This window comes from Cucurbita pepo, chromosome LG04, assembly GCF_002806865.2.
Source record: "Cucurbita pepo subsp. pepo cultivar mu-cu-16 chromosome LG04, ASM280686v2, whole genome shotgun sequence".
Classification (NCBI taxonomy): domain Eukaryota; kingdom Viridiplantae; phylum Streptophyta; class Magnoliopsida; order Cucurbitales; family Cucurbitaceae; genus Cucurbita; species Cucurbita pepo.
This window is the reverse complement of record NC_036641.1, coordinates 11,031,413-11,051,588: the sequence shown is the minus strand read 5'-3', so window position 1 is coordinate 11,051,588 and position 20,176 is coordinate 11,031,413. Positions and strand designations below refer to the sequence as shown.

The 20,176-nt window shown below is 38.5% G+C and overlaps 5 protein-coding genes across 8 annotated transcripts; 2 read left to right on the top strand and 3 right to left on the bottom strand.

Annotated features, from left to right (window-relative positions):
* Positions 1-63: 63 nt before the first annotated feature.
* Positions 64-4,215, top strand: LOC111793059 (beta-glucosidase BoGH3B-like). The gene is made up of 10 exons (XM_023674763.1): positions 64-173; positions 364-617; positions 792-996; positions 1,238-1,328; positions 2,022-2,167; positions 2,244-2,487; positions 2,572-2,676; positions 2,956-3,138; positions 3,233-3,437; positions 3,547-4,215. The coding sequence occupies exons 2-10, from the start codon at positions 395-397 to the stop codon at positions 4,029-4,031; spliced, it is 1,887 nt and encodes a 628-aa protein (XP_023530531.1). The 5' UTR covers positions 64-173; positions 364-394; the 3' UTR covers positions 4,032-4,215.
* A 109-nt stretch (positions 4,216-4,324) lies between these two features.
* LOC111793395 (pollen receptor-like kinase 1) lies at positions 4,325-7,843 on the top strand. Its single transcript, XM_023675243.1, has 3 exons — positions 4,325-5,714; positions 5,881-6,486; positions 6,850-7,843. Exons 1-3 carry the CDS (start codon positions 5,036-5,038, stop codon positions 7,518-7,520), a joined length of 1,956 nt encoding a protein of 651 aa, XP_023531011.1. The 5' UTR covers positions 4,325-5,035; the 3' UTR covers positions 7,521-7,843.
* Positions 6,275-13,911, bottom strand: LOC111793396 (tRNA pseudouridine synthase A). Of its 4 annotated transcripts, XR_002814931.1 has the most exons (11): positions 13,681-13,911; positions 13,412-13,514; positions 12,555-12,736; positions 11,962-12,107; positions 10,703-10,794; positions 10,171-10,511; positions 9,215-9,278; positions 8,654-8,716; positions 8,279-8,419; positions 6,524-6,589; positions 6,275-6,415 (listed from the first exon to the last, which is right to left on the bottom strand). XR_002814931.1 is itself a non-coding variant. In XM_023675245.1 (10 exons), exons 1-10 carry the CDS (start codon positions 13,830-13,832, stop codon positions 6,578-6,580), a joined length of 1,296 nt encoding a protein of 431 aa, XP_023531013.1. In that variant the 5' UTR covers positions 13,833-13,911; the 3' UTR covers positions 6,497-6,577. The 4 variants fall into 4 exon arrangements, 3 of the variants coding, with proteins under 3 accessions (XP_023531013.1, XP_023531014.1, XP_023531012.1); XM_023675245.1 differs by lacking the exon at positions 6,275-6,415 and having other exon boundaries at positions 6,497-6,589; XM_023675246.1 differs by lacking the exons at positions 6,275-6,415; positions 6,524-6,589 and adding an exon at positions 7,179-7,254.
* A 2,520-nt stretch (positions 13,912-16,431) lies between these two features.
* LOC111792566 (mitochondrial import receptor subunit TOM7-1-like) lies at positions 16,432-17,041 on the bottom strand. Its single transcript, XM_023674072.1, has one exon. It carries the CDS (start codon positions 16,974-16,976, stop codon positions 16,755-16,757), a length of 222 nt encoding a protein of 73 aa, XP_023529840.1. The 5' UTR covers positions 16,977-17,041; the 3' UTR covers positions 16,432-16,754.
* A 1,726-nt stretch (positions 17,042-18,767) lies between these two features.
* LOC111792156 lies at positions 18,768-20,097 on the bottom strand. Its single transcript, XM_023673490.1, has 2 exons — positions 19,846-20,097; positions 18,768-19,029 (listed from the first exon to the last, which is right to left on the bottom strand). Exons 1-2 carry the CDS (start codon positions 20,011-20,013, stop codon positions 18,982-18,984), a joined length of 216 nt encoding a protein of 71 aa, XP_023529258.1. The 5' UTR covers positions 20,014-20,097; the 3' UTR covers positions 18,768-18,981.
* Positions 20,098-20,176: the final 79 nt, after the last annotated feature.

The window sequence follows — 20,176 nt, the reverse complement described above, 5'->3', positions numbered from 1 at the left end:
CGCAGTTTTCTTTGAAGTTTGAATTAATAATGGATAAGAAGATGAATAAAATAATACTAACAGTTTAGTATTTAAATGTCCATGAACTCTATCTTCGTATCCGTAGATTCCCATTTCTCACTGTCAGAACCATTCTGCCATTTCTTTCACTTAGGCTGTGCTGCTCTCATTTTGTAAGAATCATTTTCTTCTTTTATTCTTCATCAAATGCTCTGTGGCTCTGCATTTGCATACACCCTGTTTTTACGTGCTTGAATTGCCAATTAGTAGTGTTTTCTATTGATTTTGCTGCTGTTCTTGTTGTTTTTGGACCAGATTTCGTGATTGTTCTTGTAACTCTATAATGCTCTGTTTTATCATCAGATATTGAGCAGCTTGAGTTTCAAAGCCCAAAATGACGCGGTTCTTAAAACCCTCTTTGGGGTTTTGGCTTCTGCTGTGCTGCCTGGCCGTTCTTACAGATGCAACCTACCTGAAATACCAAGACCCTAAACAGCCGTTGGGTGCTAGAATCAAAGATCTTATGGATCGGATGACTTTGGAAGAGAAAATTGGGCAGATGGTTCAGATTGAACGGAAAGTTGCAACTCCGGACGTCATGAAGAACTACTTCATTGGTATTATCCCATTCTACTCTCTAGAATTGATTCCCCTACTTGGCTGAACTAGATTGTGTGTGCTTAATGTCTACTTAGAATTGATTCCCCTGTTTGGCTGAACTAGATTGTGTGTGATTAATGTCTACTTTTTCAGTATGGATTATTGTAATGGATGTATGTGTATTTGGATAGGGAGTGTACTGAGCGGAGGAGGCAGTGCACCGGCGGAGAAAGCGACGGCGGAAACTTGGGTCAATATGGTGAATGAGATCCAAAAGGGGTCTCTATCCACCCGTCTTAAGATCCCTATGATTTATGGGATCGATGCCATTCATGGTCACAATAATGCGTACAATGCCACTATCTTTCCTCATAATGTTGGTCTTGGAGTTACCAGGCAAGTAAAGTAGTCTAGAAGCACAGCATTTCCTAAGTCTTTTGTGTGTATATGATTTGATAATCTTGTCTTATGCTAATGGATGTTTGAGGTTTGGGAATGATAATCTCTTGATTTTTTGAATTGATACACCAAATTAGCAAGAAAAATCCTTGAACACGTTTCTTGACTTGAACTTGTAGCCCAAAATTTTGTTAGGAGGATAGGAGATGCATATTTATGACTTTACTTTTCACATCAGGGATCCGGACCTTCTTAGGAGGATAGGAGAGGCCACAGCGCTTGAAGTGAGAGCAACTGGAATTCCTTACGTTTTTGCTCCATGTATTGCGGTAATGTAACATTTTAAATCATTTTGATTGAGGATTGTTGGGAGACGGGCTAATTAAGTGGTTGGTCATAGGTTTATAGGTAAGGAATACGTCTCCATTTGCCATTGGTATGAGGCCTTTTAGGGAAACCAAAAGAAAAGCTACGAGAGCTTGTACTCAAACGGTACAGTATCATACCATTGTAGAGAGTCATGGTTCCTAGCATGGTGTCAGAGCCATGACCTTAACTTAGCAATTTCAATAGAGTCCTCACGTGTCGAACAAAGAAGTTGTGATCCTCGAAAGTGTAGCCAAAAGTGACTCAAGTGTCGAACAAATGGTGTACTTTGTTCAAGGGCTCTAGAGAAAAGGAGTGGAGTCTCGATTAAGGGGAGACTGTTTGAGGACTCCATAGACTTCAGGGGAGGCTCTATGGTGTACTTTGTTCGAGAGGAGGATTGTTGGGAGAGGAGTCTCCCCGGCTAATTAAGGAGTTGATCATGGGTTTATAAGTAAGGAATACATCTCTACTGGTACCAGGCCTTTTGGGGAAACCAAAAGCAAAGCCTTGAGAGCTTATGCTCAAAGCGGACAATATCATACCATTGTGGAGAGCCGTTATTCCTAACAAGAAGAAGATGAAATATGCTTACAATTTCTTCCCCAAGTTCACTTTAGTTACAGATTTTTACTCACGATTTTCGGGCTATGCAGGTGTGCAGAGATCCTCGATGGGGTCGATGTTACGAGAGCTATAGTGAAGATCATAAAATTGTTCAACAAATGACTGAGATCATACCTGGATTGCAAGGAGCTATTCCTGCTAATTCAAGAAAAGGGATTCCTTTTGTTGGGGGAAAGTAAGATCCCTTTTCACCGGAATTTATTTGAATATATTGCATTTACCACATACATTTTGAACTTGTTTTGCTTCAGACAAAAAGTTGCGGCCTGTGCTAAGCACTTCCTTGGAGATGGTGGCACAACCAGGGGCATCGATGAAAATAACACGGTGATTGACTATAATGGATTGCTTAGCATTCACATGCCTGCATATTATAACTCTGTAAACAAGGGAGTTGCAACAGTGATGGTCTCTTACTCGAGCTGGAATGGAGTGCGAATGCATGCCAATCGTGACCTTGTCACTGGCTTACTCAAGAACAAGCTCAAGTTCAAGGTATAGAAACAAATTAACTAACTCAAGTGAGATTCTTATATTGTAGAAGCTCAGAAACAATGTTCTTTTGTTGGTTGTCTGTAGGGTTTTGTCATATCTGATTGGCAAGGAATTGACAGGATCACCTCTCCTCCTCATGCTAATTATTCATATTCAGTTCAAGCCGGAGTTGGTGCTGGAATTGACATGGTAAGTCAATTGTCCGCTTTGATTTGGAACATGTAACACAACCATCGTACATTTCCTATGTCTATGGAAGAAAAATGGTTTTAATTAGTTCAACAACAGCTCAAGCGCACCGCTCATAAATATTGTCTTCTTTGGACTTTTCTTTCTGAGCTTCCCTTCGAAGTTTTAAAACTCGTCTTTTAGGGAGATGTTTCCACACGCTTATAAGAAATGTTTCGTTCCCCTCTCCAACCGATGTGAGATATCACAAAACTTTTTCCGTTTTGTATGGTGATTCAGATCATGGTTCCAGAAAACTACACAGAGTTCATTGACGAACTCACTCGCCAGGTGAAAAACAATATCATACCAATGAGCAGGATCGATGATGCTGTTGAGAGGATATTAAGAATTAAATTTCTTATGGGTCTGTTCGAGAATCCGTTGGCGGATTACAGCTTAGTTAACCAACTTGGGAGAAAGGTTTGTCACTTGTTTTGTTGGAGTTAGTTGGAAAATGATATACCTGAAGTGTTTAACCTTTGATGAACTGAACTAAAATGTTGGGGTTCAACAGGAACATAGAGAATTAGCTAGGGAGGCTGTAAGAAAATCACTTGTGCTGTTGAAGAACGGCCCCTCTGTTGATGAGCCAATGCTTCCACTTCCTAAAAAAGCTGCGAAGATATTGGTTGCAGGGACTCACGCCGACAACTTAGGCTACCAATGCGGAGGCTGGACGATCACATGGCAGGGTCAGAGCGGCAATGATCTTACTGCTGGTATGCTTTCACTGTTATTTCCGGATTAGAAAGAAACCAAAAGGATAACTCTTGACATGGAATTGATCTGAACACTACGTCCATATAAACAAAGTTCATCTGTGAACAGGTACCACCATCCTCAATGCTGTGAAGAACACGGTCGATCCTGCGACTCAGGTAGTGTACAACGCCAATCCAGATGCGAGCTTTGTCAAGTCAAATGAGTTCTCGTTTGCCATTGTTGTTGTCGGGGAGCCTCCGTATGCTGAAACGTCTGGCGACAGCTCGAATCTCACCATTTCTGAACCTGGTCCTAACACCATAAGAAATGTGTGCGGCAATGTCAAATGTGTCGTTGTTGTCGTCTCGGGTCGCCCTGTTGTGATGCAGCCTTATGTTGGAATAGCCAATGCCCTTGTGGCTGCTTGGCTTCCAGGAACAGAAGGCCAAGGTGTAGCTGACCTTGTCTTTGGTGACTATGGATTTACTGGGAAGCTTGCTCGAACATGGTTCAAGACTGTTGATCAACTCCCAATGAACGTGGGTGATTCACATTATGATCCACTCTTTCCTTTTGGATTTGGTTTGACAACTAAACCAAACAAGTACTAGAAAAAAACATCATCTTAGAGAACTTGAAGGAGGATATATTTCATCTTCTTGTTACCTATACCTACCTTTCATTTGAAGGATGTGATGAGGATATATTTATTTACTAGGCCCCTCTTAGTCTTGTTTTAGAAGCATTTGTAATACTCTTTTTTTCTATTAATCTTAATCTCCTCCAATTCTTATAGTTCTTGTCATAACGTTACAACACATAAGTTTTAAAACGGAAATAACAACTAATATATTAAATGTAATAGTCTACCGCTAGCAGATATTGTCCGCTTTGGCCCGTTGCTTATAAGCCCGTTGCTTATTGCCTTAACCTCAAGATTTTTAAACGCGTCTATTAAGAAGAGGTTTCTCCCTGATCTCACAATGTACCTATTTTGGAGCCCAATGTCCTCGTTGGCACAGTGAGTGGTGTTTCGATACCATTTTGTTAGAAAAATCTCTTAAAAATCGTGAGATTGATGAGATATGTAACGGGCCAAAGCGAACAATATCTGCTCGTGGTAGATTGTAACGTTAAGATTGTAATTTAGCCGAAAAAAGAAAAAGAAAAAGGAAAACGAGAAGAATGAGTTGTATGCTGTAAATAAAACATAACAAAAAGGAATGGGCTATTTTTTTTTTGGGTGAAGAAATGCGTAGTTGTAAAAAGGAAAAAAAAAAAAAGGAAATGGAAGAAAAATGTGGGAAAGAAAAGACTTGGTCAACTTTGAAGCCACCCATTTTGATGTGTCGCACAAAATGTTCTCGTAGCCTTTCTTTCTGTCTCTCCAATTCTGAATCCTATTCTTAGCTCTGTTTTTTGCCCCTCCGTCCGTACATCCTCTGTTTCCCTCTTTCTTCAATGCCATCAAGTGCCCTCTTTCCCTTCACCCCTTCTTCTTCAGCCCCATCACACCCACACAAGCACCTTCTCCTTTAATTGCCTAACCACCGCGGTCTTAATTAAAAGGGCGCGCACGCCGCCGCCGCGTGCATTACCATAAAAGTTCAGAACTATGGCAAGCCCATCTCCACCGCCGGCCACCTCCACCACCTTCACCATCCTTCTCATTTTGATATCCTTTGAGGTCTTCTCATCGAAGGCTGCTTCTACAGACGCAGAAGCGCTTCTCAAGTTCAAAGGGTCTCTGGAAATGAACAATGATGTGTTGGGAAATTGGGCCGCCGGGTCCTCCCCTTGCACCGGCGACAAGGCGAACTGGGTCGGGATTCTTTGCGAGAAGGGGAATGTCTGGGGATTGAAGCTTGAAAACATGGGGCTCAAGGGTCACATTGACGTTGAGTCTCTGGAAGGGGTGCCCCAATTAAGGTCAATCAGTCTCATGAAGAATGACTTTGATGGGTCTCTGCCGGACGTCAAGAGACTCGGGGCATTGAAATCCCTGTATTTGTCAGGAAACCACTTCTCAGGGGACATTCCTGGGGATAAATTTTCAGGCATGTTGTCTTTGAAGAAAGTTCATTTGGCTCAGAACCATCTGGAGGGGCAGATTCCTTGGTCCTTGGCTGAGTTGCCACGATTGTTGGAGCTCAGGCTTGAAGCGAACCACTTTTCTGGCCAAATTCCTAATTTTGCACAGAAGACATTGAAGGTCTTTAATGTCTCCGGCAATGAACAACTTCGTGGCTCAATCCCACGAGCTTTCAGCAACTTCGATCCATCCTCCTTTACAGGTCACAACAATAATCTTCATATATTCCTTGCTCATAACTTTCAGATTCCATTTGATATCATATCATAAAACTGCCTATGAATGCTTCCTTTTGATGGGGATAGCTCAAGAAAATTTGAAGTTTTGGACTTGTATAATAAGCTAATTCTCCCAATTCCCATATGCAGGCCTTCACTGTTTATGTGGAAAACCACTTGATAAGCCATGCACCACTTCAAAAATGCCATCAATTGCGAGCATCATAATGGTTTCAATAGCTGTGACAGCGGCTCTACTTGCCATCGGAGCCGGAATAGTCATCCTTAGCCGTCGAAACCAATCGTCTTCTAATGAAGAGAATCCAGCCCACAGCAAATCTCCAAATGCTAGTGTGTCAAGTCCAGCAATCGGGTCGAGGTCACCCGATCGAGGCTCCAGTCATGGAAGCGTGGCGGGTAAACGGGCAGCCGAGAGTGCTAAGTTGTCATTTGTAAGAGATGATACAGAGAGGTTTGATTTATCAGACTTGCTTAAAGCCAATGCAGAAATCCTAGGAAGTGGATGCTTTGGATCTTCCTACAAAGCAGCCTTGACCAATGGACCTGTGATGGTTGTGAAGAGATTCAAGCAAATGAACAATGTGGACAGAGAGGAATTCCAAGAACATATGAGGAGAATTGGAAGGTTGAAACACCCCAACTTACTTCCTCTCGTCGCCTACTACTACAAAAAGGAAGAAAAACTTCTCATTACAGACCATGTTGAGAAGGGTAGCTTGGCTGTTCAACTTCACGGTATATTTATCTTTAATATCGTAACCTACCAACTTACACTTGAATTTTGTGATAACTTAACATGATTGATATCGAACAATAAGTTCTTTAGTCAGGTTCGTTCCTGTAAGGCACAAGTGAAAGAAGAGTGTTAGAAATGTGCATAATAATCCATCAACTTAAACTTTTATATGATATTAGAGAAGAAGATTATATGTTCGAACTTTTATGAAGTCCACCAAGGGAAGGTTAGTGATAAATATACCTTATCATATCATATTAGTTTAGACTTTTGAGTTTAGTAGTCATCTTACAATACCGATCTAATATTTACCTGTGCTTCACAACTTGGCTGAATTGGATTCTCTTCTCCATTCCTTTTAGGGCACCAAGCCGTGGGACAACCAGCCATTGATTGGCCTTCAAGGTTGAAGATCATCAAGGGCGTTGCAAAGGGTCTTCGTTATCTCTATGCTGAACTTCCGAGTCTTATAACCCCACACGGCCATCTCAAGTCCTCAAATGTTCTTCTCCAGGCCAATTTTGAGCCCCTTCTTTCAGACTATGGCTTGATCCCGGTTGTGAACCAAGAACACGCCCAAGAGCTAATGGTGGTTTACAAATCTCCCGAGTACACTCAACTAGGTCGCATCACAAAAAAGACAGACGTGTGGAGCTTTGGGATGTTGATCTTTGAGATTCTAACTGGGAAATTCCCAGCCAGCTTTCTGCGTCAGAGCAAGAGTGGCGGCGAGGAGGAAGATTTGGCAAGTTGGGTCAAATCTATTCCTGAAAAAGAATGGATCGGCCAAGTGCTTGATAAGGACATGGGGCCAACCAAGAACAGTGATGGTGAGATTACGAAGCTACTGAAGATTGCAATAGCATGTTGCGAGAGCGATTTCGAGAAGAGAATGGATTTGCGAGAGGTTGTGGAGAAGATCGAGGAGTTGAAAGAAAAAGATGGGGATGAAGATTTCTATTCATCATACGCAAGTGAAGCTGATATTAGATCTTCAAGAGGGTTATCTGACGAACTCAATTTCGCCATATGAGCTGGTGCTCGATTTAAAAAGCCTATTAAAGCAACAGTGAGGCCTAAATGGGAAGACTTAAATGGCATGCTAATTCTAACTGAAAGAGGAGAGGTTGAAGATGAAGGTATAAAGTGGAGACAGGGCTTTCCGATGAATAGTATAGGTTCTGAAGGTAGAACGGCAAATTAATGTGTGTTTGCTTTGGCTCCACAATAGGGAAGTTGGGATGCATGATTGATAATTCTCTCCTGGGTGAAAATCTCTAAATTCTTGGGTACTGGGAATCTCAAATTGATTGTTACTATTTTTTCTAAAGAAAAATCTATTTCTAGAAAGCAGTGAAGTAAGGCATAGACTTGTACCACTAAAACAACTTCGCTAAACAATCCGGTTGTGCTCTCCAATTGGGAATTGGATATGAAGTAAATAAGTCAGAAAGTGTACTTAATCATATACCTGGAAACAAAATTCAAATATAGCTCATATGGGTAAAGCTGAGGTTCGAATCTCTAGGCGTGAGTTGGACCAAACAAAAACTCACCTCCAACCTTATGCATATGCAAACACCTAAACTGATGTGTGCTAAAACTCACCTCTGAACAAATATTTCTCTCGACACAATTCAATCACTAAATTAATAATGGTAGAAAATTTGGTAATAATAACACCATCAATCAAATGACGGGTTAGTCCATGCAACTTTCATGGGAAAAAGGGAAAAAAAATTAGTCATTTAATATGAAGCAATTTTGTGGATCAAATTCTGTATAACCTACATCAACGAGACTGAGGCCATCAGGAGGCGCAGGAGGTGCAGTGGCACGTCGACATGTGGCATCCATCAGCTTTAGTAACGCATCCTCTCCAGCACCAGCAGCTGCCTCTCTAATTGCTGTTGCAACAAGCACCCGCACCATCTGCAAGGTCATGATTAGATTCCTTTATAATTGGTAGTATTCAACCGAACACGATAATTAGTGCCATCAAAATATGAAGGAGCCTTATGGTTGTATAACATAGCTATAACTGAGGGGAAATTCCAATGCTTACGCTTAAGTTTGAGCAGTTGGTGAAAAGGTTGGATCTAAATAAGGCCAATTTTACGTTCAGTACAATATAACCATTAGCATAATTAACCCTGGAGATGTTACCTTCCTCAAGAAGCGATTAGCAACCAGCTCAACACACATAACACTTCTTCCTACGCCTTGGTCCTGTCAATACAACACTACCACTTAGATCTTTAAATTCGGAATAGGGTTATTCAAGAGCACGTCACTAGTTTTGTTGGAGTATTAAGACATGGATAAACAAATAAGTATACATGTATGTATGATCAGAAAGGAACAGAATTTGTCTAAGGTTATCCAAATTAAGATACTGACAGAAGAGAATGCAACCCTTGTCAATAAAATTTTAATTTGCATTGAATCGAGCTCATGCTTGGACTCGTTTGCTTTGAAATAATTTTCCACAGGTTCTGTCTCCTCGACTCGCACTCACTTTTCCACAAACTCATCTTCAGTTCTCTATGTTCTCAACCAGTGGAAAACACAAGGCAAAAAACAAGTTTCTTCCTTTTTTTAGTGTAAGTGAGCATAGAATAATGTTTTACAGTTATAACTCCACAAAGAGATTTCAAGAAGGGGATGAAGGAAAAAGATAATCAAAGAAAAGGAGGTCGAGAGCATGAAGGGACAACAAGTGGATACCAAGCATGGTAATCTAGCTTCCATTGCTCGGGCATGGTATACAAAACACTCCGTAGGTGGACCTCTGAAAAGGAGGAAAGTCACTATTAGTACATGTCAAAAAGATCCGAACCTCATCCTATCATTGATAAGAAAACATTTGGGAAAAAGAAAGCTACAAGCAAGCATATTAATCTCACGTTGACACAAACAAAAAGTTCTCGATTGACAAATTGTATTACTAACTTTGTTTAGTCGATCTGCAGACTAGCTATCCTGATCATATCTACACGCACATTCATCTCATGATAACACAAACAAAAAATTCTCAACTGATAAACTATATAACTAAGAGCCGGTTTGGGAGGATTTCTAAGTGCTTAAAGAAGTGTTTTAAGCACTAGGAAAGACACTCCAAACAGCCCTTAACTTTGCTAAGTCAATCTTCAAACTATCCATCCTGATCATATCTAAAATCAAATCTTCATTTTCTTTTTTTTCTCTCTCTCTCTCAAAAGAACTCGATAGGATGAGAAGTACAAAAGGGGAAACAGAAGTACCACTTAGGGCCTAGAAAAACTGTTCAAGGAAGAGTCAATTACATTAGGTGGGTAATTGAACTTAGGCTCGACTGCTTACAAATTTAACATTGCCCATCTCTCCTCCTTTCCTTATTTTTATGAGAAACAAACCATGTTCCTTTCTATCCCCAGATCCCACAAAAGAGCATATAGACTGGATTCATCCATTTCATATTCCTATAAATAACTTCTAAAAGAATTCAAAAGAGTGACTAACGGAATAAGAACGAAAATGTAGATAGGCTTTATGAGCAGAATAAGAAGGAAAGTGACAATAGCCTTTATGAGCAGAAAGTTTTGGGGAAAAAAAAAAAGAATAATGATAATCAAACTTGACGCTAGAACAACTAAAAAAAAAAGAGGAAAGAAATAATTTATTCAATTCATGATTCTCACTCGTTTCTAGATGCTTTGGTGTCACGTGCAAACATCTTGTAAGACAATAACTTTCCTTCTAGTTTCCTTAGTAGTTGGTTAACCCTCATTATACTAAATGTTTGAGGCTTATTAGCTGATGCAGGCTCCTCATCATCCTGACTGAGGACCAAATTATTCAGGATCTCATCCTTGCATTCACCATGTAAAACTTCTATTTTATCACGATCCTCTTCTCTACTGTTTTCTACATCTTCCCAAATTGGAAAATTTGGCTCCATGTTCTCTCCGTCCTTCAGAGGAAAAATATACAGATATCGCCTCCATTTAGCAGAGAAGTTTGGATGGAACATACGAGACACCTACAGCAGAAAGTGATATGAGAAGTTACATGTATAATGTATCTGAAAGATAGAGACAAGAAAAATAGAAAGATAAGTTAAACCACTCAGTTCTGCAACAATATTAAAGCTAGACACTGGAGCATCACGTTCATTCCAGTGACACATTTTCATAAAAAATAAAAATAAATAAAACAAATCCTTAATATTACCTGAGAAACAGATAAGACTCTGAGTTTTCCCGGAGCTGCATTATTGATGGAACCTTCAATGTCTTGAGGTTTAACATCTGTGCGCCAAGTATCTACAAGTGATTGGAGTTTAGTCAGATATTGCATCTCTAAAATAGAACATTAATAATTAAGTGAGTGAAGTCAGAAAGAGAATCGTTTTCCCTTCCAACGGAAATTTGAATCAATGAAGGAAAGAAATTGNTTTTTTTTTTTTTTTTTTTTTTTTTTTTTTTTTTTTTTTTTTTTTTTTTTTTTGGTGAGAAATATAGCTTCCCTCATTTCATTGAAGAAATGAAATTACAAAAGGACAAAAAATGTGCCAGAGGAATTAAAGAAAACATTCCATTGGATAATGAGAGATGAAAGCCTATAATCATGGAAATGAGAGGAGAATTTACACTAAGAGAGAGCAAGGCAAGTAAGGTGTTTGAAAAATGCATCAAAATTAGTAGCTTTGTCCTCGAATATCCGGCGATTACGCTCCAACAAAAATAACTCAAATACTTCATATATTAATTGTGTTTTTCTAAACAATTTCACATGTATAAATTTATGTTAAAGAACTCAAACCAAAGGAAGCATGGTTCAGCTTGAATTATATTATTGGTATTGTGATGCTCAAGTATTTTTGATGCTTAGCTTGAATTCTATTGTCGTTGTTGAGGTCCAGATTGGAAATAATTGAAACAAAAACTTCAATCTTCTTCACCAACTTGCCTTTCATATAGCATCAGATAAGGAACTCTGCAAATGGTAAAAAGAAATGCACTCCCAAGTCCCATGGCAGATGAGTTAATAACCGGTGATGGGTATCTTGGTCAAGTCTTCTAAGCTATATGCAACTAAAGATCGGCCTAGTTAAACTACAGTGCGCACAGTACGGCCGTTTTTTTTTAAAAAAAAAACTCTGGCTACTTTTTATGGGAAAGTTATTCCCTGGCTTAGTTCCAGCGTAGCACATCCTACCGATTATTTAAAAAGGAAAATTTTATGAGACCTTAATCAATAAAAGAGCTATGATTATATTAAACAGACTATACACCATGCCTGTTTTAATACTACTTACTTTCAACAATTACCAAAGATGTCAAGAAATAATATAGAAGATAAAATTTATTCTAATATAGGACTTCATTTTTTAGATGAGATAAAATCTAAGAAAAATATAACAGAGTTGTGGAATTAAATATCTAAACAAGCAAAAAAGTCATGTCAATAAAGATTAAAAACTAACATACAGAATGAGCAAACTTGTCTCAAAGCTGTCACCCCTTTGTCAGTGCGCCCAGCAACCACAGCACATCCTTCTATCGGTAAGCATCTATCTTTCAGCTGCTGAGCTTTTTTCTCATCTACAAATTTCCCAAGAGATTTTTCCACCACACTGCCAAAGGATACAAGTAGAAATAATCATATAATATTCAGGAGTGCTTTCCATTTCTAGATTGCAATCAAACTATTTATGCATCAAAAGGTATTAAAATACTACTTTAAGCTATTATACTGGAAGAATGAGATACGATAAAAGGAAAAGTGAGATTAGCAAGGTTGGTTGACCAAATTTGGACAATGAACTCAAGAGGAATGTTTCACTTGAACTGGAGGCATTGGATTTTCAATTGTATCTCTAGCACTCGATTCTCCACAAAAAAAGATTCCTCAATTGTATCTCTAGAACTATCTTCTCAAACATTATCTAAAACTTACAAATACTTAAGAATTTTTTTTATTAAGACTTCATAATGAAAAGAACATTGCTAGCTTCAAAAGCTCCCAATTGCGTATGTATATTACTTGGCATATGGTTCACATTTTCTTGAAACATGCTTACCCCTGAACAGTAATCAACTCTGGCTGCTTTTGCCACCCATCAAAAGAATTTCCATGGTAAGAAAGAACAATCTTAAATGTTGCCCTTGCCCACCTCCCAGTCCCATCTTTAACCGGAGCTCTGTTTAACTCTGCAGTGTTGCAAACCGGTTGAATCTCAGTATCATCATGATCACGAACAGTCTGTGGATAAAGTACTAAAAACTTTAAATAAATAAATGATATCTTCTTGTTTTATACAGACAGATAATTAAAGAACAAAATTTTCATCCTCATTTTTTCTAATTGTAATCAACCAATGGAATTTATAAAACAAGATTTTCTAAAAAAATCATGAAGCCGATCACTAAATCAAATGTAAGAATTGATAGCAAGGATTTGATTAAAACTCATCTCTAAAACTGAGAATCCAAGAAAAAATTAGTACTAAAGCAGATATTAAGTTAAGAACTAGAGAACCTGAACATAAAGAAATCCAAGTCCTTAGGATTTACAAATTCGTACAACAATTACATTATCCTCGCTCTTTTCCCTACTATTTTAGGTTGCAGGAGGAGGATTCATGATTGTTTTTAACTACTCATGGAACTGCATTGCTTGGAGTAAACGAAAGTAACTCATGCTGATACAACATTACAAGGTAAGCGGCATTAGATATATATAGCTCGTTCTTAGAGTTAGCATCACGAGAGAGAGAGAGAGAGAGAGAGAGATTCACATGGTCGCAAGGGAGGGGAAAAGATTCCTAGTTCACAATTCCATTGCTTTCATCTTAAGAAACGGAAGAGTCATAAAAAAGAGGCAACAAGTTTGCAAATGAAAATAAGTTTATAGAAATCGTTGATATTGGATACCCACCTCAGTTCCAAGCGATGACAGTGATAATCTTCCATTAACAGCATGAGAGTAAAAATCAAGCACTTCTTGCCACGGCCTTTCATACATGAATTGGTAGCTTTCCCTGCCAAAAGCATACAACATCTTGATTGACAACCTTCTCAAATTCAGATTGAATTACTACAAACAAAAGCGAACCTCTCGCAGATACAGAATCCGATTCGAAGTACCTCACGGAAAATTTCAAATCGATTAAAGCAATAGATATCGAAAATGTACGAAAGCAAAACCTGGAAGTCCATCGGGCATTTCTGCAGCGATCAGTGTGGTTATAGTGAAGATAGTCCTTTTTCTGAGCTCGATTCTCCATCAGACACTTAATACCGAAACCGAAACCGGCACCTGATGGTGATAGCAGTCTAGCCCTTGGATTTGGTATCATAACCACCGCACCACCCAACCTGAGCGGACGACTGTATTTTGCAGTTGCAGCCGCCGGCGCGGCAGGGACGATAATGTAAATCCACGTAGATGTTGCAGTCAAGCAGATGTAAGAGAGCAAGCCCATATTCATCCAACCGGAAAAAGCCCAATATGGCCGAGCCCATCAAAGTATGCGGGCCTGTTAGTCGACAGATATGTCGCTGGATTTGGGCCGACTATGTTGGTGTTAAAGAATGAGAAATTCAACCTGGGGCGATTGAAAATTCCCTTTAAATAGAATACAAACTATAAACTAATATGTCCAAACTAATATGTCCGTACCTGAATCCGCCAGGATTCTCTGTTCGTAAACTGGTTCTTGATGTTCTTGATAGTAGGAGTAATTTGTAGCAGAAGAATATAAATTTACAGTGTTTCTAGATTACGAGTGAGAATAATGAGGATAATTGCATTTGTGGTTGTTCCAAATACGTTTGATTTGTTTCACCCATAATGTCGGAGGTTCATACCCTCTTATAGTAAAAAAAAATTGACTACAAACCTTACCTTTTAAATGTTGTAAATATCCAAATGCTAAACTATTTGCCTTTTTTCGCTACAAAGTATTGGTCTTGAGCTATCTTTGTTGAATAAGAGCGTTTTGAATCCGATATCAATGGAAGAGCGTTTTTCAATTCTAAGGCTTAAAGTTTGTCGCGATAACGATTTCAGTGCCTTGTTTCAAGTTCACAAAATGTCTAAGGTGTGATCAAATGGATTTTAAAAAGAAGTATGATTTGTTGGACCTGCAAGCTAATAGCTTGAAACGAAGAAATTCACGTATTTAACCGATCACGGAGCTCTCAACTGAGTTGTTTAGGTTATGGAATTCCATTTGAGGGGTCTCGATTCGAAGGTTAGAAAATGTATGTGGTGCGGGCTAATCTCTCTCGACCAATTCAGGTGAAAGGGAAGGGTGATCGAGGGTACCCAGACGTCGATATCTCTTCTCTATGGCGGGAGGTTTCTTTCGTCTCGACGAGTGTGTTGTGGGAGAATGAGTACCTATGCCTCTGAATCGATAGGATGAGCATTCTAAACAATCGTAGTTAAAGGAGACAAGAGCAAGGCACCGAAGATGTTCGAGACTCAACTTCCATCCACCGTTAGCTTGAAACGAAGAAATTCACGTATAAGCTCACAACACAAGCACTCAAACCAAATTCATGGGGCTAAAGCCCTTAATCCCTGCAAACGTGAACGAATCTTGAAAATATATGATTTAGCATGATGATTGGAAGAGAAGAGTGGTATGTTTCTTCAATATTCATTAACATCCCAAGCTTCATAGCTTTTCTTACAAACTCAACACCTATCTTCAAATTACCATTTCTAAATGACCGGTGCAAATAGAGAAGCGGTAAGATCCTACATCGGTTGAAGAGGGAAACGAAACATTTCTTAGAAGGTTCTGGAAACCACTCCCTAGTAGACGTATTTTAAAACCGTGAGGTTGATAGCAACACGTAACGGACTAAAGTAGACAATATTTGCTAGCAGTAGGCTTGGACTGTTACAAATAGTATCAGAGCTACACACCGAGCGATGTGCCAGCAAGAACGTTGGGCCCCCAAGGGGGTGGGATTGTGAGATCCCACGTCGGTTGGAGAGGAGAACAAAACATTTCTTGTAAGGGTGTAGAAACCTCTCCCTAACAGACGCGTTTTAAAACCGTGAGGCTTACGCCGATACATAACAGCCCAAAGCAGACAATATTTGCTAACGATGGACTTGAGTCCTCTGCAAAGATTGAGCGAGAACAACGTCAAGTATCAACATTGGATTGAGATTGATGCAAAGAAACTTTGAACAAATTACTTGGAAAGTAACATGACTCTTATATTAGCTATAGAAAGTCAATACAAATGAATTGAAACAAGTAAGAAGAACAGAATGAAACACATATAGCATTCGCCAGTACTCAAATTATGGACAGGACAGCCAAAAAAACCAACAAAAGATGGACCCAAAATCCAGTGGAAATGTCAGAAGCCAAGTTGAGTCAAGAATCACTAAAATCACTCTCAATCTTTGGGATTGAGCATCAATAACTACATTCCAATTCACACAAGTGAAGGACTTTGAATACAATACACCATCAGCAAGAAGAACAACCGATACGCATGCCAAACTCCAATGAACAAAGAATACAAAGCTACCCAGGCCACAGAAATGTTTCTGTTATGAATCAAAGCCGGAACCAACACATACAGGACAATGTATCTAACAGAAAAAATGATAGCAACTCAACATAGGCTAGGTCAGATAACACAAGATGCTAAGAACATGAACACTACTAACAGAAGCCTCACACTCACGTCAAAGAGATTTTAGACATTTTGGTTCAAACTTACTCATGATCAGATTCTGAAGGAAACATTTTACATACTAGAACATGATGAAGGATAATAGAATCAAGTCATACAAGGGTGAGTATAAAACTTTTATCAGTTACCATGAAAAAGAAGGTAGGAAAAATAGACAGATACAGGATGTCACCCAAATTCCACCAGTCATGAAGGATCTGAAAATAAAGTCTAAAACAGTTCAATTCGAAATTTCGGGGGGGAAAAGTGCATCAAGATTCATAATATTTCAGAAGAAATGCAAAATAGATCGAAAACTTCGTTCAAATTACAAATCTTTCATAGTTTCAAAGCATGCCAAGCAGAGCAGCGCAATATTATACCCAAAACTAACAAAATTTAATATGCTAACTAAACCTATCCACCCCCCCCCCCCCAAAAAANAAAAAAAAAAAAAAAAAAAAAAAAAAAACAAATCCACATAAAACAGAAACCCAAGTCGTGAATCGACGAAAAGGCACCGATCCATCAGAAAAAGCGCCAAATCTTGGAGAAACGTATCGCAACAAATCAGATCAGACGGGACTGAGAAGTTGGGAGAGCTGAGGCTTTGGCTCAGAATTCATGCCGATGATGATGACCAGAGGAATGAAGCCATAGTGGGTGATGACCTTGGCTTTCTTCACGGCCCAAGTGGTCCATTCCTTGAAGGCTTGGGTTGCGGATTTCCCCTCAGATGACTTGGAAGAGCCCTTTGTGCTCTTGCCCTTGCTTTTAAGAGAAACATTCGACGCCATTGCTACCAGAATTCGATCTTTGGTGAATGCCGGTGATACCTTCTTCTTGTTCTTGTTTTGATGCGCGCCTGTAGTGCCTTTAAACCCTAATTACACCATACACGTGGACCGGTCTGGCTCGTACGTCATTACCGGCTATAGCCAGTTCAAGCCACATTTAATTGGTCTCTTCAACATTAATACAATTATTTGTTAGTATAAATTCATTGCAAATTTATTAGGTAATGGATATNTTTTTTTTTTTTTTTTTTTTTTTTTATTATTATTATTATTTTTTTTTTTTTTACATAGTGAGTCTTATCTATAACTTTAATGATTGTATATTATATTTAATGATTGTATATTATAATAGTTCAAAACATAGTATAAAAACACGTCGGGTGTCGTAGAATGAAGAATTCTTATTTAAACGAAGAATGGAAGAGGGAGTAGGAAGAAAGATGCCCATAATAGGTATTGTAGTTAGTTGAATTTTTTTTTTTTTTTTATTATTTTTTTTTTTTGTGAAAGATAATATTAAAATTTGATCTTTTTAAAAATAATGTTAGGTAAAAGAAAAATTATATTATATTTTTGTTTTCGTTCTTTAATAAAATTTATATTTTAAAATAAAAATTATACATTAGAAAAGTTTATTTGAAACTTTAAAGATAAAATAAAAACATGGAGAAAATTCCCAATAGAAAACTTGTAGAATTTGTAGATTCTCCGCTTCTTAATCTTGTTCCATAAACATCTCTAGTCAAATCTACTCTTAAAAACATTTAAAATAACAAGAAATCTAAATCTCTCCCATAGGATTGAATGGATAAAATGACTTGTACTAAACAAAATGTATATCATTCAACTTTAATACAATCAGAACCGAACATAACTCAACTAGTGATCACTATGACTAACGAAAGTAGGACAAGAATGTGTAACTCAACTAGTGATCACTATGACTAACGAAAGTAGGACAAGAATGTGTATGACTAACCACTATGACTAACGAAAGTAGGACAAGAATGTGTAACTCAACTAATGATCACTATGACTAATAATCACTATGACTAACCACTATGACTAATGATCACTATGACTAACGACTAACGAAGGTAGGACTAGAATGTGCCACAACATTTCCAATTCATATTGGAGCCTCCACCTTGACATCTCCAATTTTCGGAGGTGAAAGAAGCATATTTAGGGAACAATGATGGTCCCTAAGCCAATAACTTGGAGGTGAAAGAAGCATAATTAGGGAACAATGATGGTCCCTAAGCCAATAACAACCACCAAACAATGCCTTCATACATTAACATAACATAAGCCGTCAATCAATACCCCTATACCCCTGGTATATCGACACACAACATCCTCATCTCTCATCTCTAATTACTACTCTGTCTCTACCTCACAATTAAAACCGGCAAGATGTGAGATCCCACATTGATTGAAAAAGAGAACGAGTGTCAGCAAGGACGCTAGACCCCGACGCATTTAGATTTTTGAGATCCCACTTCAGTTGGAGAGGGGAACGAAGCATTCTTTATAAAGGTGTGGAAACCTTTTTTAAAAACCCTAAGCGGAAGTTTGGAAAGGAAAGTCCAAAGAAGACAATATATGCTTGCGGTGGGCTTAGGCAGTTACACAAGAAAGGAAAGGGCAACACCCTATTTCCTAATCAGAAGAAATTACCAACAATTTACCACCAGCCATCTTATGTAAATTTAACCAATTATCACAATGGAACTCTGGCATTCCTGAGCCACATGATAATCAAAGCACCCCGTGTTCAGAAAAAGGACGAAGACAAGGAAATATGCATAACATATTTGGAAGGCATGATCTTCAACAAAAAATACTCAGCGTTCACAAAATGACATGAAATACAGTGTAATTGCATAGCATAAAGCTGAAATATTGTCCCAGAATCCAAATTGGTGGGTGTTCAGTGTTCTCACATAGATAAGAAAGGTTTGATTACTCCAAGGAATTATTATTGCAGTCCCAAGTACGGTGCTCAAAAGAACTTCCTGTAAGGTCTGCCGGCATCCTCATCTTGCATATGCTGTCATCGTAATGTTAGAGACCAAGTTACGTTTTAGAAGAAAGTCGAAAAAGAGTGTGCGGCGACTTGAAAATTACAGACAATCAGCACTTCAATAATGAGAACGAAAACTTGCATAAATGAAGAACGCAAAACAAGAACTATATGCACATTCTAAAGGAAAATAAGCGAAGATTGGAAAAACCACAGATGAACACAGTTACAAGACGGGAGTTAAGACCACAAACATTCACAAAACAGTATTTCTGCCGAATATCTCCGAAGCAAAACATGTTATAGTAGCAATTTTTTCCCGCTAAACAGTAAAGCAAATATCATCATGCGTGATCGTGATCCTCCAAGAACACAAAAAGAACCATATTGTAAGATCCCCTAGAAATCTGACGCACTGTGATTAAAAATAGATGATCACAGTAAAATCTTAATTTTTGTTGTATTTCCTCCACAGATCCCAACAAAAACATATATTAACAAAAAAAATTTAGTACATCAAATGTGGGGATGGAGTCAGGATTCAAACCTAGAACAAAGGGAACATGAAATTTCGAACTCTATGAACAAAGGAATGACATCAAAGGAAATAGACAATCGGAAAATCATCAATTCACTTATTGACTTTTAAACAACCAAGCTGAAAGGAAATCCAGAGTCGCAAAATCGGAAGAAATGGAAACCCTAGGAAAGAACAATTCACCGGATTGAAACGCGCGATGTTGGTGGGCGTCAACAGATCAAAAAGGAACCAAAAAATAAATTGAACCACATACCAAAGCAAGAAAAAGGAACATAAAAGAGAAAAGAAAGAAACGATCGTACGAATTCCCTGACGATCCCCTTGTAAACGAGGAGGGGGATGGCGATGCCGAAGATACCAACAAGAGCAAAGTTACGGCGAGTCCAACGGAAGTTATGCTCAAGATTTTCTCTAGCAGAACCCCAATCCTCGATAAATCTGTTCTTCTGAGCTTCCATTCCTCCGCCCATTGTTGCTGTGTTCGAATTTCTTCCCTACTCTCTCTTCCTTCGCTTTGCCAGTCGACTAATTTTCACCACGCTCTTCGAACCAAAAACACATATATAGTATGCTGTAAGTTATTAATTTAATTTATATTATCAAATAAAAAAGTTTATAATAAGGTTCTCTCAA